At 39.8% G+C, this 27,735-nt stretch overlaps 2 protein-coding genes across 3 annotated transcripts in view; both read right to left on the minus strand.

The window, feature by feature from the left end:
- Positions 1 to 401: 401 nt before the first annotated feature.
- LOC137271698 (piggyBac transposable element-derived protein 4-like) lies at positions 402 to 2,108 on the minus strand. The gene has a single exon (XM_067804119.1). It carries the CDS (start codon positions 2,106 to 2,108, stop codon positions 402 to 404), a length of 1,707 nt encoding a protein of 568 aa, XP_067660220.1.
- Positions 2,109 to 2,418: 310 nt separating this feature from the next.
- The window catches only part of LOC137273509 (uncharacterized), a 50,273-nt gene continuing 24,956 nt past the window's right edge, over positions 2,419 to 27,735 (minus strand). Inside the window, exons 3-8 of one of the 2 annotated variants that reach the window (XM_067806227.1) lie at positions 11,833 to 12,984; positions 10,165 to 11,343; positions 7,588 to 7,644; positions 6,242 to 6,302; positions 5,997 to 6,086; positions 2,419 to 4,397 (exon numbers count right to left, since the gene is read on the minus strand). In XM_067806227.1, the coding sequence (XP_067662328.1) occupies positions 4,190 to 4,397; positions 5,997 to 6,086; positions 6,242 to 6,302; positions 7,588 to 7,644; positions 10,165 to 11,343; positions 11,833 to 12,984 (2,747 nt within the window). In that variant the 3' untranslated portion in view covers positions 2,419 to 4,189. Of the gene's footprint in view, positions 4,398 to 5,996; positions 6,087 to 6,241; positions 6,303 to 7,587; positions 7,645 to 10,164; positions 11,344 to 11,832; positions 12,985 to 27,735 lie in introns of those variants that run through there. The other variant, XM_067806228.1, reaches the window with a different exon arrangement.

Below are 27,735 nucleotides of genomic sequence, written 5' to 3' on the forward strand. Positions count from 1 at the left end.
TTTTGTATCCGTTTTTCAAGCAACATTTCGGTCAGTACTAAGTTTTTACTTTATTGTCTTTGAATTTTGTACTTTTCTCTATTCCAGAGCTCTCGACACCTGACCTTGACGCAGATGGTGGCACATCAGTGGCGTTCTCCTCCAGCATCATGTGCACTGTGCAGAAAACCTGCCCCTAAACCCTACTAAGGTAGATCAATGTATCAACAGAAGAAATAAAACAACTTGAAACTTGAAATGATTTATTTGTTTATGTATAGCATGTAACTGAACAGTGGTTTTACATGGAAACATTTGTCTCAAACACCGTTCAAAGACTTATGGAAATTTAAACTAATGCAGTGTTACAGAGTGCAGTGAGCGATAGTAATCGCACTCATGTCATCAGTCCACAACGTCGCTCACTCTTTACAGTCATCACACACAATTGTGGAAGAACTGTGCTCCTTGCACACATTGCGGTAACATTTGCTGCACACCAACTTGGTCTTCCTATCCTTCTTGCTGTCACAGATGCAACATCGTCGACGCTTCACGGGGTCCTCTTCAGTATCTTGAGGTGCTCCATCAGGGAGGACACATCGAATGTCCTGTTGTATATCTCTTGATAGACCAACTGGGTTTGCCCTTCGTCTTTCAATCTGTGGACGTATCAGGTCTTCAGCAACAGCCTGTAGATATGCACGTCTTCGATCATAGTTTGACACCTTCCATGCTGGATACTTCGTCTTCCAGATGACATATGCTGCTAGCCCTGCAATGTCAAGCATGTTGAAGAACATGACAAGTGGCCAACGCTTTGTCTTGCGTTTGGTAGTATACTTGTGGGCCATATGATCCATAGTGTCAACTCCCCCTTTTGTGGCATTATAGAAGAGAATTATTTCTGGCTTCTTCTTGGCGGACTGGTCCACCTCTTTGTCATTGTGCATGGTACTGAGCACTGTCACACACTTCCTCTTCTTACACTGATACGAGACAATTGTTGTCTTGTCATTGAACCCAAAAGTAGAGTCATGGAGCTGCCTGCCAGTCTTTGCAGTAAAATCCGTTGGAAGGAAGCGCTTGTTTTGTCGAACAGTTCCAATAAGTGTCAGTCCATTGGAGAGCAACTCCTTTGCAAGATGAAGATCAACAAAAAAGTTGTCTGCAGTGATGTTCCTATTTGACTGGAAGAATGGACGACATAAGTCCAAAGTGATTTGTCTGCCTAGACCAACTTGTCTGTTATGACCTTCTTTTCCGACATATGGGATGCATTTCAGAGGGTAGAAACTGTCAGAATCCACAATCCAAAAGAGCTTTATGCCATATTTGTCTGGTTTCATAGGCATATACTGGATGAAAGAACACCTCCCTCTGAAGGGAACCAGCTGCTCATCAACGGTCAGATTTGTGCCTGGAATATAGTGGCGGCCAAGACAGGAGTGGAATTTCTCCCAAACATCACGGAATGGGGCAAACTTGTCTTTTTCTTTCCTGGCTGACCTAGTGGATTTATCGTCAAACCGAAGAAATATTAAAAGTTCTTTAAATCTGCCTCGGGACATTGCAGCTCTGATCAAAGGAATGCCATATGATTTGGTCCACAGTACTTCTCTATTGACCATATTCTGTTTCTGGTGCCCAAGGGTTCTCAACATTCCAACCAGAGCACTGATTTCAACAACATCAGTATCCTTCCATTTTTTGCCCTTCTCATCATACATTCTCTTCCCCTCAAGATTTGTGCATTCAACAATATCTTTTATGAGAGTTTCCGCAATCAAAAGATTGAAAGCATGGACCTCTTTGGTGACATGATCGGCATTTACTACTTTTTTGAGAGGGCCACGAAGAATGTTGCGCTGGGGAACACGTGAGATTTGGGGTGGCTGAAATGCCCATTGTGTGCCATCTTTTCCACTGTAAAACCCTTCTGCAACACCAGACAAGTCGGCTTCCTCTTCAGAGCTGTCACTGGAACTACTACTGTCACTGTCGTCATCATGAGGAACAAATTCACTGTCAGATCCACTATCTGACGTAAGTCCGTCCAATTCATCATTGACTGGTAAACTTGACACCAAAGAAATACCAGAGGTACTATTTCGTGATCGACGTTTCATTCTCACTGACTGCTAACTCCTGTGTTTAAGAGCTCACTTAGGGATTTTTGCCATAGGCATCATGAGAAAGAGGGGGGTGACCGGGCCTAATAGGCCCGGCTTGGCACTTAGTGGTTTAAAGATTTAATTTTCAAAATATTTTCTTTTTTGGAAAGAATAACCATATTTAGATTAAGTTGGCATGTAACCGTCAAGAAACTTGAGGAATACCTGGAATATGACATTTCATCATCCAACGGTTTTGCAGTTATTACATGATTTATGCCACTTCGGGTCCAAAAATACCCACCTGGCCTGATAAGGGTTAAGAAATACAAGCACATAACATACAAGCATATGTGGACACACGACATGACGCTCAATGTAAAAAAAAGGTTTAAAGATGTTAGTCAACAGTAAACTATAAAATAATATAAAATGCAAAGAATATGTGCTTCACATTAAGGCATGTGATATGACTGTATGCAAATCAGACTCTATCACTAACTCGACAGTCACATTTTAGGGGAGTTGGTAGAAAGCCAGGATCAGGTGGTTCAGTCCTGGCATAGAGGTACTGAATGATGCAACTAGACACGACTGAATATGACAGGGATATATTCTCGAAAGTCCAGTAAATGATCTTTGGGTCATGGTCATAAACACCATCTCTATGTCAGATGTCTTCCGTCATGTTGGTCAAACAGAAGTAGAGTGTCAGTGTTGTCTCATTTCTCAGCGAATCAGTCATAACACCAGACGTACTTTTCATTCCATTTCTGATTGTGTCGAATCTTACGTAAGGTATGTGCATGTTCAAACAAATAGCACTCAATGAGCTAAGATATCCTCCATGAAAAATTAGGTCGTCAAAGTGTTATGCATTATGTGTATTGATACATAATATTTTCAACCAAAATAATATTCATAAGCACCAAAGTTATTACAAAAACAATTCCAAAACAATAACATCTTACATGAATTGTTAAAAGTTACAACACATAATAAACAATAGAGAACTTCAAGAAAGAGTGACCAAAAGAGTGTAACAAATATAAAGACATAAACATGTGAACATATGACATGACGATAAATATAACAATGGTTGAAAGACGTTAGTCATCTGTAAACTTTAAAACCACAAGAAACTATATGTGACGAATACAAACAAAATGAGCTATACAAAAAGAGTCGAATGTTAAATCCCTTCCACCATCACTCATAACTACCATCCGACATTAGGGCATGTGAAATAGTTGCATGGGAAACAGTTTCTGAGTACGGCTGCACTTCTTTGTCAAGCAATTTACGGCCCGACACTGTATTACAATCTTTAACAAAAGTATTTACATCCTGGCACAAGTGGCAACTGGAGATACATTCATTCTAGGGATACTTAATCATTTGAACACTGATTATATAATAAGAACTGGTGCGAATTTATGATCACGTTTTTTAACGCTTTTGGTCTTAGAGCGTTTACTCGTAGGTAACTTGTACCACAGTAAATTTTGATCAGTTTGTTGTGATTCCATTTAAACCAACATAGAGTCATCGTTATTTGTGATAAGAGTATTTAATATGTAGAAGGAAATAAGCGGGTGAGAGTGTGGTTATGAGTGGTTAAAGGTGCATTTAATTATACTAATGTGTTGTAATTATAGTACAACACTGTATGGAGAGATATGTTTGTTACATGTGTAAGGTTATCAGGAAACATCGTGGCAAGGTTTCACCAGTTAAAGAAGAGCAGATATTTTATAAGTGCTTTATTTACGCACCCTTTGTTTTATGAGCGCTTGGTCTGGGGATTATATACTTGACTTTGTGTGGGGGATATTGTGTTTCAGGCTAAACGTGAAATATTTCTTCATACTTATCTCATGTTTTATCACGTTCCAGAATACAAAAAGATTTATGAGTTCACACGAATGATAAATACAGTGTTTTCGCAAACCCCATGAATGTTAGTATAATTACTTATTTCACGGAACTAAAACAAAACGCACACAGATCAATGTATGTAGCATTGTGCTGTGTCGATGGGTAGAGAAATCACTCGTTTTCACAAAATGGCAAACCAATGTGCCTGGGTGTTTCCGCTACTTTGTCGCTTCATCCTCATATGCGCCGGTGTTGCAGTAGATGTTGATGTCACTTGGTGTGGCTTTGAATGTCAGCTCCGTGTATGCGCCCTCATCTGCTGCACCTGCAGAGGCACCGTCTGGCACCGTGTAGATGGCCATGGAGGTTGAGGGAACATCAGCACCTTGTTCTGCCTCCTCGTTAAATGCCTTCCTCTTCCTACGGCTACAAGAGTATAGAGAAATACATAAAAGTACGGCTCAACGGTTAGCATAATTTTGAACTCACATCGTTAAATGCATCCAAACTGCCCAAAAAGGTAGTTAGTATCTAAGATCTTTATTGCTTAATAACTCCTGAGCTTGAACGTGAAAGTATATTGACATGTCACTGAAGCTTACCTTACTCATGTAGACGTTCCGCACATAGGAGACACCTATGGGATTAACAGTCTAGAGACTACATGTCTACTGTCTGTCCGTAATCCACACAATCAGTTGAGTATGTTTCCCAGGGAGTGATTACTATTTCCACGAGTCTTGTCCTTGACCTTCACTGCTTTTCAGGTGCAGTTTACATCGTAAAGACATCCCTCTTGTCAAAGTAGCTTACAAATATGATCAGATGGTTACAGTGTTCTAACTGTTTGCATATGCCTGGTTATATTCTTAGCGAAGCTTTATATGGCAGGCATTATTTCTGAATAATTAGTTTTATCTACGTCAACCGTTTTTATGTTGTAGAATTTAAGAGTTGTGAGTTTTTCAACTTCTCATTTCTCTCTATTATGGTTTTGGAGCAGTCTATTAAAGTAAAGGGGTTGTAGCTCATTCCATGTTGTCATTGTTTCTTTTGCCTTGCTTCCATTGGTCAGTTTAAACTGTACACTTTTCATCCATCTTGACAAGGACACTGACATGCAGACTGGTCACATACACTAAATCGGACACTGGATTTCCATTGTTTAAGGTTAGTAAAATATATTATGGCTAGCTATTCCATATATAGATATGTAGGTAGACATAGCTATATAGCTATGTGTAAACACATTTCAATATATTTAATATATTTATCTTTGGTATGGAATGATCATGCCAACATAGTCATTATCTCAATAGGGTTAAGTATTCTGATGTGTTACAATCTTGCTGTGTGAAGGCTCAGCCAGTGAATGTCTAATTTAAATATAAGTATTATGCCTATCTACAATGTGAAACGCTTCACACCGTGATCATTAGAGGCACGTGTCTGTACTCTAGTATTCTTTGTACATTGGAATCCATTGTATATCTGGTTGCTACATATTGGCATTTGTGTGTTCCCCTGCAGATGAATACTTTCACTGAACGAGACAGGCGACTGCCCAGGGCAGTTTACACAGACAGCTGCAGGGTATAGATAATTTGAACAATAATTATTATTCTCTGTATATATTATAAATAGTATATTATGACAACTATCTACACTGATTATAAGTCATATCATCGGTGCAACTTAAAGTGGTAATTAGTTTTAGTATTTTAGTATTAAGAACATGTAACGTACTCTATTTTTTACCATATACTATGTTTATTGTATGCCTCATGTATATTACACATACACTGAGTTATCACCCTTGATAAATTATTTGTGCAATCCAAACAATAATTGTGTCATTGACCAAGATAGTCTCATGCAAATATGAATCCGTTGTACTTGTAAGTCACGTGTACATGAAGGGTGTATCATGTGTTTAAGATAAGGTATATTTATATCAACATAGTCAAGAGCTAAGCTTTTTAGAACTGATAATCATCTGAGAAATATAATCCAGTATCAAAATACCTGCAGAGCACATATGCCACAAAAGCGACGAGGAGAGCTAAGATGATAATCCCACAGACGACACCAACGGTCACTGCAGCGTTGATAGTACTGCCAACTGAAATGAAAGTTTTTGTCTTGAAACATATTATACTATTTTCTGAAAAGGTGATAGGTGAGAAAATGTTAAGGATAGGTGAGGAAATGTTAATTATCGAAGGACTCAGGTATTTCCGTACAGTTCACCTCGAGAAAAGGAGAAACACTCACCTTGGATGGGGCGACTTGCATTTACCTTGGACTCGCTTCCAGCTGGTGTGGAGGTCTCTAGAACCGAACCATTCAGTATCTACATTATATGAACAATATGTATCGATGCTTGCTCAAGACGCTGGTATATGTTTCCCTCGATCAAGCGGATGTCAATCTTAACGTTATATCGTATTATTAATCTCTGCTTCATGGGGAGTATACACCTCTTTCTGCAACTGGGAGCGCCGTGTTTGTTGTGGCTATCTTATCCTACCGGGGTAGGATTGGATCATTCGTAGGCACAATGCTTGTTACCCTACAGGTTGGACCTTACTCCTTTTCTTGCTTGAAAAATAGTTCTCGTAACATGAAAAGTACAAGTCTGGCACAGAATGTCATTTGAGTTTTTAGAATACTAATTCAACTCTCTGTGACTCATGGCTTTGCTTTCTGTCAAACATGTCCTTTTGTCTCTGATTTAACTTGTAATGGAGCTGTAAGAGGCGACTAACGGAATCGCGTGGTCAGGCTTGCTGACTTGGTTGACACATGTCATCGGTTCCCAATTGCGCAGATCGATGTTCATGTTGTTGATCACTGGATTGTCTGGTGCAGACTCGATTATTTACAGACCGCCGCCATTTAGCTGGAATATTGCTGAGTGCGGCGTAAAACTACACTCAGTCTGTAATGGAGCTGGACAGAACTGTACAATCAAGTCTTAGCCATGTTTAAAAAAAAACAGTCGTAAATAGATTAGCAACCAATACATACAGCAGACAAACCAGTGACTGTACGTAAGAGCAGAGATCAAGTTGATGACTGTTACATTTGAGAACATGTCGTATTGGGGGAACTGTACATATTACGAATTTTCTTATCTCAACTATCAGCAATACGTCAGATACATCACGACAATAATAATGGAGCAGACAAACCAATGACTTGACAAACGAACGTTGTCGAGGAGCTATAAGAATGAACCAAGACAAACCAGTGGTTGATATTATGAGCAATAGTGTATTAGGCAGTGACTGAGTTAATATTTAACGTCCGTGGCCCCAAGTAGGATGGTCTTAAGTTTTGATGATCAATAGCCGATTTTACATGGTGTTGTCTAAAGTTGTCTGTTTTTTTTAAAAAAGATTTGCTCGCTAGTTTTAATTCATTATGTCACACTCTAGGTATTCTACAGACCGCCGATGACTTCTCGTCACCTCATGGCAGCAATATTGTCGATGTGACTTTAAGTCTTTAAACTCACTCAATAACTCACTAATATTTAACGTCACGTCTGAAGTATTTCAGCCATATCGTAACGAAAGCAGTTTACTCGCTCAAGAAAACGAGAAACACTCACTTTGGATGGGACGACTTGCATTTAACTTGGTCTCGCTTCCAGCTGGTGTGGAGGTCTCTAGAACGAAGCCATTCAGTATCAACATTATCTTGGAAGAAGCATGAAGCCCTACATGTTGTCAAACATAAGAATAGTCTGTTATGTTATAAATGACGATATGAACAATATGTTTCGATGCTTGCTCAAGACGCTGGTATATGTTTCCCTCGATCAAGCGGATGTCAATCTTAACGTTATATCGTATTATTAATCTCAGCTCCTTGGGGCGTATACACCTCTCTCTGCCACTAGGATCACCGTGTTTGTTGTGGCTGTCTTATCCTACCGTGTTTGTTGTGGCTTTTCGTAACATGAAAAGTACAAGTGTGACACAGAATGCCATTTGAGGTTTTGGACATACTAATTCAACTCTCTGTGACTCATGGCTTTGCTTTCTGTCAAACATGTCCTTTTGTCTCTGATTTAACTTGTAATGGAGCTGTAAGAGGCGACTAACGGAATCGCGTGGTCAGGCTTGCTGACTTGGTTGACACATGTCATCGGTTCCCAATTGCGCAGATCGATGTTCATGTTGTTGATCACTGGATTGTCTGGTGCAGACTCGATTATTTACAGACAGCCGACATATAGCTAGAATATTGCTGAGTGTGGCGTAAAACTACACGCAGTCTGTAATGGAGCTGGACAGAACTGTACAATCAAGTCTTATTCATGTTTCAAATAAACAGTCGTAAATAGATTAGCAACCAATAAATACAGCAGACAAACCAGTGAGTGTACGTTAGAGCAGAGATCAAGTTGATGACTGTTACATTTGGGAACTTTGGCATTGAAATGGAATATGTGTATAAGATAAACGTGTGTCGTCAAAGGACAATAAACAGCTAGAATATTTTATGCTAACATTTGTTAAAAATATCACAATTACAATTAAAACTAGTGTGAACAGTTAACACTAATAGCACTATTTGGAGAATAAATACGTGGCTATACATCGCCAACCACTGAGGTTACATCACCATGCTAGGGTCCGTGGGAACTTTGGTACCTGTATGGATCCTAGCCGGATGTACACCATCCCGTCAGTCGTTGTCGACGGAAGAAAGATTTAGCCGAGATTTTAAACAAATAACTAAAATACTACGATTAAAATGTAAGTCTGAGCTAAATTGATTTTGAATTTTTTGGCATTTACGTATCCTCTGAGAAAGACAACTATTTACGCTACTGAAAATCCCTTTGAGGGTACAGCCTGTAACAATCGCACTTGCTAGTTTATACTACCATGATTAAAGTATCAACTATCTACTTACAAAACCTATTCACATATTCAAAATCTGTCTTGTAATTCAGTTTCTTTTTAAAAATTCAGTTGTTGTATGATAATTATCATTACAAAATCCATTACGTAGTTGAGACCGGGAATCCCCACACGATACTGAACATACTGCGACACTTCATGTTTGCTTTATACGTTTGTTTATATACCTATACCTATATACATATTCGGTACTCATATTGGTCAGACTATGCTTTCCCACGTTCATTCACAGACTGGCATGTAGGTGAAAACGTCACCTCGAGATTCGCTTGTAATCTTGTTAGCAAAACAATGTTGGTCAATATTTATTTAATAAAATACATAGCACAATTAAAATTGATTGATTTTTGCTTCCATTACTTTACTATTCTGGGTCCATTCCTCGTGGTGTGCTTAACATTGTGTCCCACTAAACAACTGCTCGGTAAACATGTGCGTGAACCAGACCATGCCATCAGTTATTTTCGTCAGTTCCAGCCTCCCAGAAAAGTTGGCACTCTTTGACAGTCATAAGGTGCATTCAACTCACTCACTTTCGAAGAATATGCTTCGTCTGCTCGTCATTGTATTTAGCGCTAATTGGTGGCCATATGACTCACTTCACCTCACGCCTGGCAGTCTTACTTGCACGTAAAAATTGTGAATTATATTTGCGACTGAAATGTATTTTTCGGTTGTTATTTAAACTCGAGATTGATGAAAATGAGCATGTGCATTTGTAACATTTGCGACAGTACGGAAACTATCGGTTCGTGGTGCTAAAGTTTTCGCCTAATAATGTTGATAATTTCTTTTAGGTATCGTTCATAATTTATAGGGTGGACGGGCGTGGGGGTGGATGATGATCTTTATGGAGTTGCATGTACAAATTGAATGACCCCCACTAAATTTAATGTTGAAAGTAAGATCATGTGAACGAAACTGATGATAGCCGTACTTTCCCAAAACAAAATGGGCAACCCCCAACACCTTTCACATGAACACATCAACCCCTCTTGGCATAAATTCTGAACGGTTCCATACTGATAATGCGTCCTGTTATAAGCACTTCGTTTCGTGCTCAAATATTAGTAAATACGCATTGTTTGCGGTAGTGAACAGAGTATCATATTTGTGTCCATATCATACCATGTTTATGACACTCTCTCCTTTACGTCGGTATTTCCAACAAACAACGGCATTTAGGCACTCGTGTTGTAAACATAATATCACATGGACACTCGTATAATATCCTCTATGTACATCAACAGACCAACCTGTATCAGGAGATGTCCCGAAACTGTATCCTCCGGTGTATGGTGTATAGTAATCGTATCCAAGGAGACCAAAGGTAGAATTAGAACGGATAGTTGTTGTGTAACTACCACTCAGTGTTCCCACTTTATATCTTGTACCTGACACATTCCTCCATGTAACTGGGGGGCTGTAGACTGGAAAGTCGTTGTTATAGGTTTGTTGAACGTCGACATTTTCTTGGTCTGTCAATATCTGCATAGTGCCCGGGGTTGGTTGTATTGTTATCGTGGAGTAGAGACTTACTGGGGGCACTACAACTAACGCATGAAAACTGTCATACCATCCAGTGGCACACAATGTGGCCATAACTGGTCTTGTGGTTTTGAAGTAGAACATTTCAGAATTTCCACATTGTTTGCGGTACACTCCATCCTCACCCACTGATATGGAAGAACCGTTAGCAAACATGATGCTCGCATCACCGTGGTCAGTAACAACTTGAAGCTGGTATGATAGACTCGCGTGAGGCCAATAGTAATCAGGGTTCTGGATTGCGACAATATACTCATGTCCATGATGCTTCACAGGAAGCAATTGCTCGAAAGTAGTGAAGACTGCATTGCGCACACTGTATGTTCCACTATAGACAGCTATTGTCCCCGTAGCATTAACGATGGTTCTGGTCATATCAGATGAACTATTTAAGAAGAAAGTCTGATATCTATCTAATCTGACACTAAGAGTCTCCCTGTCGATGTACGTCCTGCCGTCATAGGTGACGTTGCCGTCCAGTCTGAAGATGACGTCAATATCCGTCTTCTTGTTGTGTGTGGCTATCACCAAGACGGATATGTACGACGTGGTGTCCCGGTAAATGCTGTTAGTAGGAAGACAGGAAGACACGATGTACTTTGTGCCGAGTGCCGAAACAGGAAGGGGAGAGAATGATATGAAACGATTCATTCCCCCTTTGATCTGAATAGCATCATCTCTCGCACGTACAAGCACTACACTGGAAGTTGTCGTATTGAGGTAAAAGTAGTCTGTGCTGTAAGGGATGAAGCGGCGAGACCAGACTCGCCCAGAGCGTGGATCCTGTACCTGCCACTGGCCTCCAGTCTCTCCAGCACTGGCGAGTATCCGAGGAATGTGATAGTAGCTGCGAGTGTACCCAGCCATTGTCATCAAGTAAGTTTGACCTGTAAGGGATCGTCATGTTTATGTAACTCATTAGTGAATTCTACATCTAGTAATGATTTACTCAGATGTGTACATTAGAATTAGCAAGTATTTTAAGTGACATATCAACCATGATATATCCATATGTTCCTGTCATGCACAAGTCAATGATGTCACGTGCCAAGTTAAATTCTTGTAGGTTTTTGTAATAAAACAAGCTAAAACCCAGCTTTGAAGCGTAGTTTAGTAATATCCTGGCATGTAAGCACATTTTGGAAGAAATACTGAAATAATACGGGTTTTAGGGCTGGACAAGTTTTGATTAATCCTTTCCGCAGGTGCGTATTACCGACAAAGAAGTAATAATCAAGCTCAATATGTTTCAAACAGCTGTGCTTCAGCCTTCTAAATCTACCAAGTAGATCTACACATTATAAAAATGTACTGAGGAGTCACCAGGATGTAGAATTATTAACAGAACGTTGTGGGTGAGTAACTGTGGCACGTACCTGTATAATGTACTGGTTCATCTTCGGACACCTTGTAGCCGCTCGTATAGACCGATCCGTTATAGAAGCACAGAACTGTGAAGGGAAAGTCGCTGGATATGGATGTATAATATATACGTCGTGACTGTGACTGTAACAGTGTGCTGGCTTTGTACCTGCTGCCCGGTATGTCCACCCATGTGAGAAGATCGTAGAGTTGTTTGTCTTTAATCATCACTGTCGCTCTCCTGTCAGTTAGTATTTTTAGTTTTGTATGAAGATTATTATAATATATCCAGACTCCTCTGTGTGTGACGTACGAGTGTACGGGTGGTACAGTTGTGAAGGAACTGTTGTAACCATCTGCTCGACTAAGAGTCACCAGTACCGGGCTTGTAGTGGTGAAGTGAAGATTTTCTCCCCGTTCAAGTGAGCGGTTATAGACACGACTGTCGCCAGTAGAGACTGTGGACCCAGAACCGAAGGTGATCTGCACGTGGCTGTGGTCACTGATGATCTGCAGCTCCAGTTTGGTGTCATCTACAGCAACAACGTACTCCCGTCCGTAGTGTTTGACCGGCAGTAGTTGGTCATATACCATGTACTTATAGGCATATTCTATACCGCTGTAGACAGCTATGTTATGGTCACTGGTAATGACCGTTCCATTCAGATCATATGGAGTGGACACCCGTATCGTTTGATACGGTTTAAGTTTAAATGACAATACGTCGCCGTCGCTGTAATAGTGGTTGAAAAAGGACATTTTCCCTCTGTTCATTCGAAAGAATACGTCAACAGTAGCGCTCATGTTGTATGTAGCTATTAGTAACAAGGATCGATAATAATCACCTGGGGCGAGACTTGAAGGTAATATGTACTTTGTCCCAAGGGAAGATATTGGAAGAGGAGAGAATGCACCATCAGCATCTACCACAAAATTTATATCTGTGTCACTTCCGCTAACAGTTATAGCTGCATTTTGTACAGTATTTGTGATTTTCATCTGATCATTTACACCGAATGAAGTACCAAAGAAGGGAGTCAATCCTGAAACCCTTCTGTCGGCGAGGTGTGGGTACTGCATCTCTACCTGGCCCCCAGTTTCTCCTGCTGAGTACCTGATGTACGCGTATTTGCCTCTCTGTGCCACAGCCACCAAGTAGTCTTCACCTGGAACGTCAAAGCGACACAACATTGAATTATGCTTAAAGTTATCAATCCTGATATTTTTTGGGCTTAGATCAATGTGAGTGAGTGAGTGAGTGAGTTAATATTTAACGTCACACAGGCAATATTTCAGCCATATCGTGACGGAAACAAAACACTGAAATGGAATATATGACTTGTGTGTTATAAAAACCTGTCGACAAAGGACAGTAAAACAACTACAATATCACAATTTGAATTAAAACAAACTAGCATGAATAGTTAAAACTAATTACAATATTTAGACAATACAATATAAAAACAGGGTATAGATCGCCAACAACAAAAGGTTACCATACTAGGGACCATGGGGACTTACAGTATCTTTGCTACCTGCATGGACCCTAGTTGGATTTACACCATCCCTTAAGCCGCTGGCGAGTGTAGCCAAAATTAAAACAACAACAATACTACAATTAAAAACCTGGTAGACTTAAATTTACTGTGAATGTTTTTGGACTTACGTACCCTCTCAGGAGGACAATAATTTTGCAATACTTCAACCCCCTTGAGGGTACAGTGAGTGAGTGAGTGAGTTAAAATTTAACGTCACATCGGCAATATTGCAGCCATAGCGTGACGGGAATGAGTAATTATATATATACAAATGAATTGATAGCACATACATTGTAAAACCCTGTCAAGGTAAAGGTAAAACTAGTGAAGAGACCTAAAACAATGTATCTATAGAGGACAGTACAATATAAAAATGAGCTATAGGTTGCCAACAACTGAAGGTAGATCACCATACTAAGGACCATGGGGACTTACAGTACATTTGCTTCCTGCATGGACCCTAGTTGGATTTATATCAACCCTTCAGCTGTTAGCAATTTAGTCAAATCTAGCCATAAAGTAAAAACACACTTATTCTACGATTAAAAAGCTGGAAAACTGACATTTACTTCAAATGTTTTTGGACTTACGTACCCTCTCAGGAGGACAATTATTTTACGGTACTTCAACCCCCTTTGAGGGTACAGCCACTAACGATTTGAGTTACTATTTTAATCTCCCAATTTTAAAATATTTATTTATTTACAGTTCGGTTAATAAATCTAATTCTTTTAAAAATGCAATAATTAAATGAAGACTAATATTGCTAAAAAGATCCTGCATAGAGTGTGACTTAAAATACTGATCCCTTGTGATGGAATACTCAACACAGTCAAGCAAGATATGCTTGACTGTGATTCTTTCATCACAAGGGATGCAGAACGGAGGATCCTCACCTTTCAAAAGGTATTCATGAGTATATCTCGTATGGCCAATACGACATCGCCGCAAAATGACCTCCTCAAATCTGGACCGACAACCCAAGTGGGTATAACCAATATAAGGTTTTATTGCATGTAATTTATTGATACCCACATGGGTGTCCCACTTCTTCTGCATCAGATCACGGATATACGTTCTAATTGCAGCTTTATAATCAGAGTATGGAACAAGAAATGGAGTCACAGATTTGTTGAGTGCTGCCTTAGCAGCAAGATCGGCCATTGTGTTGCCAGAAATGCCTACATGGCTTGGTAACCAACAAAAGACGATGTCGTATTGGCCAGTAGCAAGATTATTATATAATTCAATTATTTGTATTAAAAGGGGATGTTTACATGACAGGGTTTTGATTGTCTGGAGGCAAGAAAGAGAATCGGAGTAGATAATATACTGTTTATGTATAGGATGTCTTTCAATATATTTAAGAGCCGTTAGTATAGCGTTTGCTTCCGCCGTGAAAATAGAACTATTATCCGGTAATCTGAAAGATATTGTTCTGGATCCAATGACAGTGGCACAAGCCACTGCGCCACCGTCCTTGGACCCATCTGTAAATAAGGATTTATAATTGCTATATTTATGTTTCAATTGATTATATTCTTGTTTATACTGTAATTCATTCGTTTCTGATTTTTTATATGTAGTTAATGTTAGGTCAACTTGTGGCCTAACCAACTGCCAAGGAGGAGAAGAAAGAAGTCGGAAAGGAGCTATATCAATGCCGGAAGCAGCAAGAAATGGTTTAATTCTGAGCCCAAGAGGCGGAACAAGAGAAGACTTTTTGTTATACAAATCCTCATAAAGAGGATTAAAGACACAATTATATGCGGGATTAGACTCATTGGAAGCTAATGTTTGTGATGTATTGTAAAGATAGTTTGATACGGCGTTGGTTGAGAGAAGGCTCATCAGCTTCGACATAAAGACTGTCGATAGGAGAGGTTCTAAAAGAACCAAGACAAAGTCTTAGGCCTTGGTGATGGACAGAATCAAGTATTTTTAGGCTGCTTTGACAGGCTCCACCATATGTGATGGAACCATAATCAAGTTTTGATCGCACGAGTGATCTATATAAGTGAAGGAGGGTAGTCTGATCTCCACACCATTTTGAATTAGACACGACCTTTAATAAATCGACAGCCTTCAAGCATTTGGCTTTTAGGGATTTAATATGGGGCAAAAAGGTTGAATGTGAATCAAAAATAAGTCCCAAGAACTTAGCCTCCTTGACAACTTTGATAGGGGTGCCACTGAGAAATAGTTCTGGGTCGTTATGGGGTTTATATTTACGGCAGAAGTCGATACAATTGGTTTTTGATTTAGAAAATTTGAAGCCATTTTCTAGACACCATTTATCTATTTCGTTTAAACACAGCTGCAGTTGTCGTTCAATAGTATGCATATTTTTACCACGACAAGACATATTAAAATCATCCACAAATAGCGAACCATCTATTGAATCGTTTAAACTTTAGACTGTTGATCTTGATGCTAAAAAGAGTGACAGACAAAATACTGCCTTGTGGAACACCCTGATCCTGATTGTAATGATCAGACAGGGTAGAACCCACTCGGTCTTGAAATTGTCTGTTACTTAAAAAGTTGGCTATGAATTCAGGCAAACGACCTCGCAAACCGAAATCATGTAAATCTCTGAAAATGCCATATTTCCAGGTTGTGCCATATGCCTTCTGAAGATAAAAAAATATAGACACAGCGTGTTGTTTATTGATTAGAGCGTTTTTGACAAATGATTCTAAACGCACTAAGTGATCAAGAGTACTTCTATTTTTACGGAAACCACATTGTATATCTGTTATAAGGTTATTGGTTTCCATGTACCAAAAAAGTCGATTATTTATCATGCGTTCTATGGTCTTGCAAACACAGCTAGTTAGTAAAATGGGTCTATAATTACACGGATCAGTATGATCACGTCCAGGTTTAGGTATGGGTACCACTATAGCGTCACGCCATGAGGGAGGAAATTTACCTGATGTCCAAATATCATCAAAAATAGTTAAAAGAGTTTCTAGGCAGGATTCTGGTAAGTGCTTCAGGAGTTGGTAATGTATGTTATCAGGCCCTGTAGCAGTATCGTAAGCTTGATCAAGAGCAGTATGAAGCTCATGAATAGAAAATAGTTCGTTATAGTCTTCCCCGTTATCTGAATGGAAATTAATAGTTTTCTTTTCTTGTTGTCTTTGATACTGTTGGAATTTCGGCATGTAGTTAGAAGAGGAAGAATGTTTAGCAAGCGTTTCACCCAGTTTATTTGCAATATCAGATTTATCAGTAAGTAATTGATCTCCATGTTTAAGATGATGGACACTAGATTGTGTACCCTTACCTTTAATTTTCTGTACCATGTTCCACACTTGAGACATGGGCGTTCGAGAATTTATTTTGGAGTCAAAATTTTGCCAAGATTGACGTTTATTCATTTTAAAGGTACGCCTCGCTTTAGCGTTTAAAATTGTAAATTTATTTAAATTATGGACCATAGGATGGCGACGGAAATACTGTTCTGCTTTCTTCCGTGCCTTCCTAGCCTGTTTGCAGTCATCAGTAAACCATGGTTTACGTATGTGGATTTGAAGAGGACTTCGGAACACATTCATCAGCTATTTTATGAAGTTCGGTAGAGAAAGAATTTATAGGATCAGGAACGTCAAGAAAAACATCAGGTGTTAGTTTATTAGAACAAAGAATTTCATACCAAGCCCAGTTAGCTTTAGCAAAGTTCCATCGTGATGATGGAGAGACATCCGATGGTGTCACAGATTTTAATAAAGTGGGAAAATGATCACTTCCACAGAGGTCATCGTGAACTGACCATTCGAACTCACCTAGCAGATGAGAATCGACAACAGCTAAATCAAGACACGAATACGTTCCAGTTCCTGGATGCAAATATGTAGAAGAACCATTATTGAAGATGCATAAGTCAATGTTTAAGAAAAAATCCTCCAAAACTTTACCTTTCGTTTTGCTGTCATTGCTACCCCAAAGTGGGTTATGGCCATTTAAATCTCCCATGATTATACAGGGTTTCGGGAGTTGGTCATAAAGCGACTTAAGATCATATTGTTGAAGACAATATGACGGTGGAATATATAAAGAACATAAAGTGAACACGACATTCAATGTCACACGAACTGCAACAGCCTGGAGAGAGGTATGAAGAGGGACAGGGCTATGAGTGACACCCTGCCTCACTAAAACAGAAGACCCTCCAGTTGCTTTATCGCCTGGGGGAGAAAAGTGATGATATGAGTCATATTGTCTTAAATCAAATGGCACCCGTGGCGAGCCACCTCCTCGTGGTGGGTGCTGGGTAACGCCAAGACCTCTCCGACACCCCCGTTGTGGACCCGGGGGCATATTTGGTCCACCAACCCGTTTGCCGTGGGTTGCGGCCCTGTGTCAGCAGAGGAGGGGATCCTGGTGGTTGAGGGCAATAGGGACCTGTAACCGTGTTCCTGTTGCTCAATACACCACTTTGGCCCTGACTTCACCTAGACGGGTGCTCGAATGGGCCCGGTTCGACCAATCGGCTGGTCACGCCAAGCCCTGTGCATGGACTATGTATGTGCCATTGCACAAATATTATTTTGAATTGTTCGAATTTTCTTGGCACTACTATTGATCTCTAACTTTTTGGATTGTGAAATATGATAATATAAATTTTGCCTAGAGTCTTATGCCAGAAGGCGGTGGCTCATGGGCCAATCTGGTAGATCAATTATTTATAATTCTTCTGCTGAAGTATATCATCTGAGTATCCTTGGTGCTGCAAGTCGGAGGCCCACTTGTTTTTAGCATTGTCCTTGTGATACTCCGTGGTGGGTGGGGAGCTCAGATGATGAACCATATTAAAGTAACTATGGCTTACACAACCCCCATTAAAAGAAACAAGCGTCAACTTGACAATGATGATGATGAACTGCGACCGTCTATTCCGTCCTTTGAATACTGGCCACGATTTCTAGTGATCGAGACTCTTGACAAATCACCTTTCAAATTAAACCCATTTGCGGTATCTAAAGGTATACATGGCATCGCAGGTGAGGTACGAAATGTCAGATGACTGCGTTCAGGTTCCCTACTTGTAGAATGTAGCAGGAAACAGCAATCAACCAACCTGTTGTCAACTGAGCTCTTTGTTGGAGTCCAGGTTTCAGTTACTCCACACAAGACTCTGAACACAAGCAAAGGCATTGTTAGAGACCGAGATCAATTGTTTGCAGATATGACTGAGTTTGACATCGTATCAGAAATGAAAGATCAAGGGGTGACTTTTGTTAAAAGATTTACAACTCGGATAAACTCAGAAACAAAACCTGCTAACACATATCTCTTCCACTTCTCTTCTCCAAGTATTCCAAAATCAGTAAGAGCAGGATATTGTAATATCAGTGTTGACACTTACATCCCCAACGGTGTTTTAAGTGTCAGAAATATGGACACGGTGTAAATACTTGCACATTGTCTGTTGTGTGTGCTCACTGTGGTGAGAAAACACACACAACAGAAGATTGTGACAGTGATTTAAAAAAATGCACCAACTGCTCAGACGATCATTCGTCATTTTCTAAACTGTGCCCAATTTGGAAAGAGCAAATGGAGATAAACAGAATAAAGTTTACTCAAAATATCTCCTTTTCTGAGGCAAAAAAAATGGTAAAGAGATCTGATCTTCCAGAAAGTTATGCTACAGTAGCAAAAACATCATCTGAGTCAAGCTCAAAAAGAACAAAATCATCCACAGGCTGCCAAACTACCTTGACCTGGGTAAATTGCGATTCTCCACAGCTTTTGTACCCTGCTATATCATCTCAGACTGAGGAATCACTTCCTAGTACCTCAAAGTCGTCTTCTGATCACAAACCATCATCATATCAGTCACTCTCTAAGTCTAAATCGACAGCTGACTGTCAGCAAACTGTTAAAAGCAAATCTAAACCAAAGTCTGATGCTTCAAAACAACAAAGTGGCAGAGCTCCTAAAGGGTCACAAAATAGAATTCAATTGTTAAACAAATATGGGTCTCTTGAAGACATGGACGTTTCTGAAAACGTCCATTCTAGGGCACATAGCTTGTCGCCCTCCAAAAGAGTGCGGGGTAGATCCCCAATAAATCCCCCCAAAAGATAGTTTATTCCAATAATATTGTACAGTGGAATTGCAGAGGACTGAGGACTAATTTACATGAATTACAGCTATTAGTCCAAGATTTTACACCTTCAGCGTTATGTCTCCAAGAGACATATTTAAAACATACAGATACATTTGACCTTCGTCATTTTAATGCATATCATTGTTTTTCACCTCTGGGTGATAGGGCCACTGGCGGATCATCCATTCTAATCAGACAAAACGTTATTCAAAGCCCTGTTTCACTTAATACTAACATGCAGGCTGTTGCAGTGAGAATTACGTTACATGTAGCGTTTACGCTATGCTCTCTTTATATTTCACCGTCTTCGATGTTTGCCAAAACCGATCTTCAAGCTCTATATGATCAGCTCCCGAAGCCCTGTATTATAATGGGAGATTTAAATGGGAACAACCAACTCTGGGGTAGTGTAAATATAAACACTAAAGGTAAATTGTTGGAGGACTTTTGTTCTGACAATGATTTGTGTATTTATAATGATGGTTCCAACACATATTTACACCCTGGGACAGGGACTTATTCTGCTCTCGACTTGTCACTTACAAATTCCGAACTACTAAATGAATTTGAATGGTCAGTCCACGATGACCTCTGTGGAAGTGACCATTTTCCTACTATATTAAAAGCTGTAACTCCATCTGATGTTCCTCCATCATCAAGACGGAATTTTAAAAAGGCTAACTGGGCTTTATATGAAACACTGTGTGCTGAAAAACTTAAACCCGAACGTTTTATTGACGTTCCTGATGCTATTAAATGTTTTTCTGATGAACTGAATTCCATAGCTGATGGGTGTATACCAAAGTCCTCTGCAGTTCCACATATTCGAAAACCATGGTTCAGCGATGAATGCAAACAAGCGAGGAAGGCAAGGAAAAAAGAAGAACATTATTTCCGTCGCCATCCTATGGTGCATAATTTAAATAAATTTAAAATTTTAAATGCTAAAGCACGGCGTACTTTTAAACAGAATAAACGCCAATCTTGGCAAAATTATGTATCCAAAATAAATTCTCGGACACCCATGTCCAAGGTATGGAACATGGTCCAGAAAATTAAAGGTAAGGGTACTAAATCTACTGTCCATCATCTTAAACATGGAGATCAGTTACTTACAGATAAATCAGATATTGTGAATAAACTGGGTGAAACCCTCGCTAAACACTCTTCCTCTTCTAATTATGTACCTAAATTCCAGCAAAAACAACAAGAAAAGAAAACTATTAATTTCAATCCTGATAATGGGGAAGATTATAATGAAACATCTTCTATTCATGAACTCCATACTGCTCTTGATCAAGCTCATGACACTGCTACAGGAGCTGATAACATACATTATCAACTCGTGAAGCATTTACCAGAATCCTGTTTAGAGACGCTCTTATCAATATTTGATGATATTTGGACATCCGGGAAATTTCCTTCTTCATGGCGTGATGCTATAGTGGTACCAATACCTAAACCTGGACGTGATCATACTGATCCATCCAGTTATCGTCCGATTTCATGAACTAGCTGTGTTTGCAAGACCATGGAGCGCATGATAAATAATCGACTTGTTTGGTACTTGGAAACAAATAACCTTATCACAGATATACAATGTGGTTTCCGTAAAAACAGAAGTACTGTCGATCACTTAGTGTGTTTAGAATCATTTGTGAAAAACGCGCTGATTAATAAACAACATGCTGTGTCTATCTTCTTTGATCTTGAGAAGGCATATGACACAACCTGGAGGTATGGCATTCTGAGAGATCTACATGATTTCGGTTTGCGTGGTCGTTTGCCTCAATTCATAGGCAAATTTTTAAATAACAGACAATTTCAAGTCCGCGTAGGTTCTACCCTGTCTGATCATTACAATCAGGATCAGGGTGTTCCACAAGGCAGTATTTTGTCACTCACACTTTTTAGTATAAAGATCAACAGTTTATCTAAAGTTTTAAACGATTCCATTGATGGATCCTTATTTGTGGATGATTTTAATATTTCTTGTCGTGGTAAAAATATGCATACCATAGACCGGCAGTTGCAGTTATGTTTAAACAAAATAAATAAATGGTGTCTTGAAAACGGCTTTAAATTTTCTAAATCGAAAACTAATTGCATACATTTTTGTGGTAAGTACAAACCACATAAAGACCCTGAACTATCTCTAGATGGCACTCCCATTAAAGTTGTCAAGGAAGCCAAGTTCTTGGGATTAATTTTTGACTCACACCTTACGTTTCTGCCTCATATTAAATCTCTGAAAACTAAATGCCTGAAAGCACTTGATTTGTTGAAAGTGGTATCAAATTCTAAATGGGGAGGTGATCAAGCTACCCTCCTCCATCTATATCGCTCACTTGTCCGTTCTAAACTTGATTATGGATCCATCGTATATGGTGGAGCCTGCAACAGCAACTTAAAATTATTAGATTCTGTCCACCATCAACGTCTAAGACTTTGTCTGGGATCTTTCAGAACTTCACCTATTGACAGTCTCTACGTTGAGGCCGATGAACCATCTCTTACTCAACGTCGTATAAAATTGTCTTTACAATACATTACTAAATTATATTCTAATGAATCTAACCCTGCCTATAACTGTGTTTTCAATCCCCTTTATGAGGATTTGTATAAGAAAAAGTCTTCTCTTGTTCCACCTCTTGGTCACAGAATTAAACCATTTATTTCTTCTGCCGGTATTGAGCTGGAAAGTATATCGCCTTCTGTCTTCTTTCTTCTATTCCTTGGCAATCGGTTAGGCCACAAGTTGACCTAATATTAACGACTTTTAAAAAATCAGAAACGAATGAATTACAGTATAAACAAGAATATAATCAACTGAAACATAAATATAGCAATTATAAATCCTTATTTACAGATGGGTCCAAGGACGGTGGCGCAGTGGCTTGTGCCACTGTCATTGGATCCAGAACAATATCTTCTAGATTACCAGATAACAGTTCTATTTTTACAGCTGAAGCTAACGCCATACTAATAGCTCTTAACTATATTAAAAAACACCCTAAACGTAAACAATATATAATCTATTCCGACTCTCTTTCTTGCCTTCAGGCTATTAAAAATACCTCTTGTAAACATCCACTTTTAATAGAAATTATTGAATTGTATAATAATCTTGCCACTGGCCAATACGACATCGTCTTTTGTTGGTTACCCAGCCACGTAGGTATTTCCGGTAACGCAATGGCCGATCTTGCTGCTAAGGCAGCACTCAACAAATCTGTGACACCACTTCTTATTCCATACTCTGATTATAAAGCCAGCATTAGAACTTACATCCGTGATCTGATGCAGAAGAAGTGGGACACCCATGTGGGCATAAATAAATTACATGCAATAAAACCATATATTGGGTATACCTACTTGGGTTGTCAGTCCAGATTTGAAGAGGTCATTTTGCGGCGATGTCGTATTGGCCACACCAGATATACTCATGAATACCTATTGAAAGGTGAGGATCCTCCGTTCTGCATCCCTTGTGATGAAAGAATCACAGTCAAGCATATCTTGCTTGACTGTGTTGAGTATTCCATCACAAGGGATCAGTATTTTAATTCACATACTATGAAGCATCTTTTTAACAGTGTTAGTCCTCATTTAATTATTGCATTTTTAAAGGAATTAAATTTGTTAACCGAACTGTAAATAGATAAATATTTTAAAATTGGAAGATTAAATTAGTAACTCAAATCGTTAGTGGCTGTACCCTCAAAGGGGGTTGAAGTACCGTAAAATAATTGTCCTCCTGAGAGGGTATTTAAGTCCAAAAACATTTGAAGTAAATGTCAGTTTTCCAGCTTTTTAATCGTAGAATAAGTGTGTTTTTACTTTATGGCTGGATTTGACTAAATTGCTAACAGCTGAAGGGTTGATGTAAATCCAACTAGGGTCCATGCAGGAAGCAAATGTACTGTAAGTCCCCATGGTCCTTAGTATGGTGATCTACCTTCAGTTGTTGGCAACCTATAGCTCATTTTTATATTGTACTGTCCTCTATAGATACATTGTTTTAGGTCTATTCACTAGTTTTATATTCTATTCTGTGATATTCTAGTCAGTTTTACTGTCCTTCGTTGACAGGGTTTTACAATGTCCGTGCTAGTAATTCATTTGTATATTTATAATTACTCATTCTCGTCACGATGTGGCTGCAATACTGCCGATGTGACGTTAAATACTAACTCACTCACTCACTTAAATCAATTTTATCTGTGTTTTTGAGGAATGTTTCTTGTAAACAAAGAGCAGAAGGTTTTAAATCTTGGATCAATAGCTGAAGATCAGATAAATTATTCCGAAGACCTCTACAATTCCACTGTAATAAAGTGTCAGGGCGGTTCATTGGGGGCATAATAGGAAATCGTGAATTAGGAGGACCTTTATGCTGCAATGACAGCGATGGAGAGACCTCCATATCTAGAGATTCGAAGATATTATGAACCTCCAGAGGAACAAACAAGGGTAAAGGCACCTAAATATGTTTGAGGCCCTTTGATTCTTTTTTCTTAAGCTTTTGTTTTTTCCTTCTTTGTGAGCAACGTAGTTCGATTTTTCTCAGGTTCAGGCTGACTTTCAGTTTCTGGTATTGTTTCAGCAGACACAGTCGTTTGTGAGGATGATGTGGAACGGGAAGGTGTGACTTCAGCATCTATTTCATAAAGAACCGTCTGTACATCAGATATCCAGTTAATTGACGTTTGACATCCTTGATCAGCCTTTGGAAGTGAGGAAGAAACTACAGCAGAGTAAGACACAGAGAAGTGGAAGAAGAGGACTCCTTTTCGACTATTTTTTTGGCCTCAGAGAAAGAAACATCTTTGGAATATTTTATGGTGAGAATTTTATTTTGTTGCACGTAGCACGGGCATGATTTTGAGAAGGACATGTGGTCGCCACTGCAGTTTGCACACTTGATTACATCTGTGCAGTCTGTACTGTCATGTTTCCCACTGCAGCGGGAGCAAACTTGAGAGTTACAGCAAGATTTTGCACCATGTCCAAATTGTTGACATCTGAAACACCGGAGAGGATTTGGGATATATACATCAACTCCAATGTTGAAATACCCGGCTTTGATTGATGACGGTAGTTTTGATAGCGCAAACGTGAAAAGGTAAGTGTTTGTTTTGATAACTCTCTCACCATCTTTCCTAGTGAACCGTCTCACATGCGTAACACCTTGACTCTGTAGCTCTGCTGTAATCTCATCCTCTGACATGTCTGAGAGGCACTGTTCACGGTCACGGACAATACCTCTACATGAATTTAAAGTTTTGTGTACTGAGACAACAATCCCAGTATTTGCAAAATGATGGGCTTTGAGGAGATTCACAGACTGTTGTCTCATTCCACAAGCAATGAACCAGAGCGGAGACGGGTAACATTCTTTACGTTACCACATATGCCCTCAATGGACTTCGAAATTACAAAGGGATTGAGTTTGAGAGGTTCACCATCAACACCTGCTACGACTAAAAATCGTGGCCAGTAATCAATATTGTGAACAGATTCCTCATCCGAAGAAGTAGCAATATCCGCATCAACGTGTCTTCTCTTAGTTTTTGACCGAGAACCAGTTAGTTGTAGGGTAGCCATAATGTAGGAAATATATTCAACAGCCCTGCTCCCCACCCACCATGGAGTGTCAACGCGGACGGTGTTGTAGTGGAAGCCAACTACAGACACCAGGGTTACAGAGATGCTATACTCCAGCAAAATGGACACGGGTAGCTATTTTTGCCAAACAAAGTATAAGTCAGGCTGGTTCTGCCCTAGACAGATCCCTGAAGACAAACAGAACCCGGAGGTCAAAATTGCCAGATTGGCCCATGAGCCACCGCCTTCTGGCATAGGACTCTAGGCAAGTTATGATAAATATAATTTTGCAAGGAAAATCGAAATGTCCAAGACCCAGTAACAGAAATGTGCACAAAATAATCACCATGCACAGGGCTTGGCGTGACCAGCCGATTGATAGAACCGGGCCAGTTCTACCACCCGTCTAGGTGAAGTTGGGGCCAAAGTGGTTCCAGGTCCCTGTTGCCCTCAACCACCAGGATCCCCTCCTCCACCGACACAGGCCTGCAACCCACGGCAAACGGGTTGGTGGACCAAATATGCCCCCGGATCCACACGGGGGGTTGGCGAGCACTTAGCGTTACCCAGCGCCCACCACGAGGAGGTGACCCGCCACGGGTGCCCCTTGAGGGTACAACCACTAACAATCTAAACTACCAATTACTAAAATACATCTTCTTTTGCATTAGATCACGGATATAAAATCTAATGGTGGCATTGTAATCACTATAAGGAATAGGAAGTGGTGTCACAGATTTGTTGAGTGCTGCTTTAGCAGCAAGGTCAGCCAGTGTGTTACCACAGATTCCTACATGGCTGGGTAGCTTAGATCAAAGCAAATATGACGTACAAGAGACAATATGAAAGACATTGCACATAACAAGATACACGAGCCCCGACCATCGAGAGATCAATATCAATACTGCTTGAATATTATCAATGAAAAGCCAAATTAACTTTCAAACTGCAGTCATTACAGGATCAGTGCCATTTATAACCACGTGACCAGCAGACCTCTGGTGTGTGGTGGGGTAGCCTCGTCACATTGAAGACTTGAGGTACAGTGTGTGAAGTCCATTTCTGGTGTGATATTGATGGAGTGTTGCTAAAAGCGGCGTAAACCCACCTCACTCGCACACTCTGATCAACAACGGCTGGGTGACAACTTCAATCTCTGTCAGCATTTCTGTCACGTCCCAAGGTGCAGTAGCTTACCTGTCAGGGATGCACTACATACATAACGTCAGAAACATCTTTACTTCAATCTCTGTAGAGTTATAGAGAGTGTAATTTGGCAGATTCTTCTAAACGACTAAGTGTAATAATACTTGAAATGTTTACATTTCGTGCGTATTGTTTTGTTTTAGCTTCACGTTTTGGACCTGTCTCCTTTTAAAGCAAATTCAGTCCTGGGTTGACGTGTTCAGTAAATGGTTATCCCGTTATCGCAACAATTGAAAGGATTAACGGGTATCTGGTACACGAAATGTCCTCAACGTAGTAACCAATAGATGTTTCATCCCAGTTACAACTGCAGGGTACTGTGGATTTGAACTAGAAAAAAACCCGTGTTATTATACAGTTATTATAGAGCTAATAATATCCATAACAAGATATTTAAATAACCTCTATATACGGTGACTCATTGCAGATGGTTTCCGGTCGCCAAGCACCCATTCCTAACAGAATGCTATTAAACAAAGACTATTCGAAAAAATTGAGGACAAGTGAAATAGGGTTACAAGGACCGTCAGCGATCAGATCGACCATGACGATAAGCCCTTTTCAGACTTAATCCCGAAGTCATATGCATCGTCTTGTGTCTGACAGAATGGACCGGAATCCTCTAAGTCATATGCCATCTAGCATAAAAACCAGACGGCCCTTGTTATTCCAAATTATAAACCAAAAGTTACTGTGTTCTGTAATCTGATTGGTTGAAAAACATGATTAAATGGTATTAGATTCCCGGAAACTGAAAGACTATTCACCGCGTATTGACACGTAAACAATTGTTTTGTTGTGTCATCAACCGTGGTGACGTCATTCAAATCATATTGTGACGTAAAGTTAGAATGACGTCACAAATGAGCAACTCCAGATGCTACCATGAGAACCAGCTGAAACGGCCAGCTGATGACACTTCACTGCTGTGTACGTATTCGATGTAAACCAGTGCAGACACTAAAACCCCTTTGGTTTACTTTTGTGTTTACAATGTCGATAAACATCATGTGTTGGCCAATTTCCGGGTGTTATTGAGTATTTGAAGCACGGGAATAGTTCATTTGAAACCTCCGTCGGTTCCAAATGCAACACCCGGAAATTGGCCACCACATGATGTTTATCTCCTAATAGTGCAACCGAAGAAATAATGCACATGCACAACGGAATATGTGGGACTTAGTGGCTTGGCTTGGGTTAACTGAGGGTGTGGGGGCACCTCGTATATGAACACGCCAGACGATCCAACAGGAGCTCGTTGTTGCACGACGACGTGTCAACTTCAGCGTCAATGGAATTTCAGGTCATACTCGATTTCTCTTCTTGACTGATGGTTACTTTGTTTGAGGGTGTATACTTTCAAGAAACATTTTGAAAGATATTGTTTCATGAGTGTTCAAAACAACTTTTCAAATGAGTGAGAAGCCGACAGGTAAATGGCAAGG

This window comes from Haliotis asinina, chromosome 2 (genome assembly GCF_037392515.1).
Source record: "Haliotis asinina isolate JCU_RB_2024 chromosome 2, JCU_Hal_asi_v2, whole genome shotgun sequence".
Lineage (NCBI taxonomy): Eukaryota > Metazoa > Mollusca > Gastropoda > Lepetellida > Haliotidae > Haliotis > Haliotis asinina.

Coding starts and splice junctions, on each gene's coding strand:
- LOC137271698 (XM_067804119.1), bottom strand. CDS start 2,108: ATGAAACGTCGATCACGAAATAGTACCTCTGGTATTTCTTTGGTGTCA.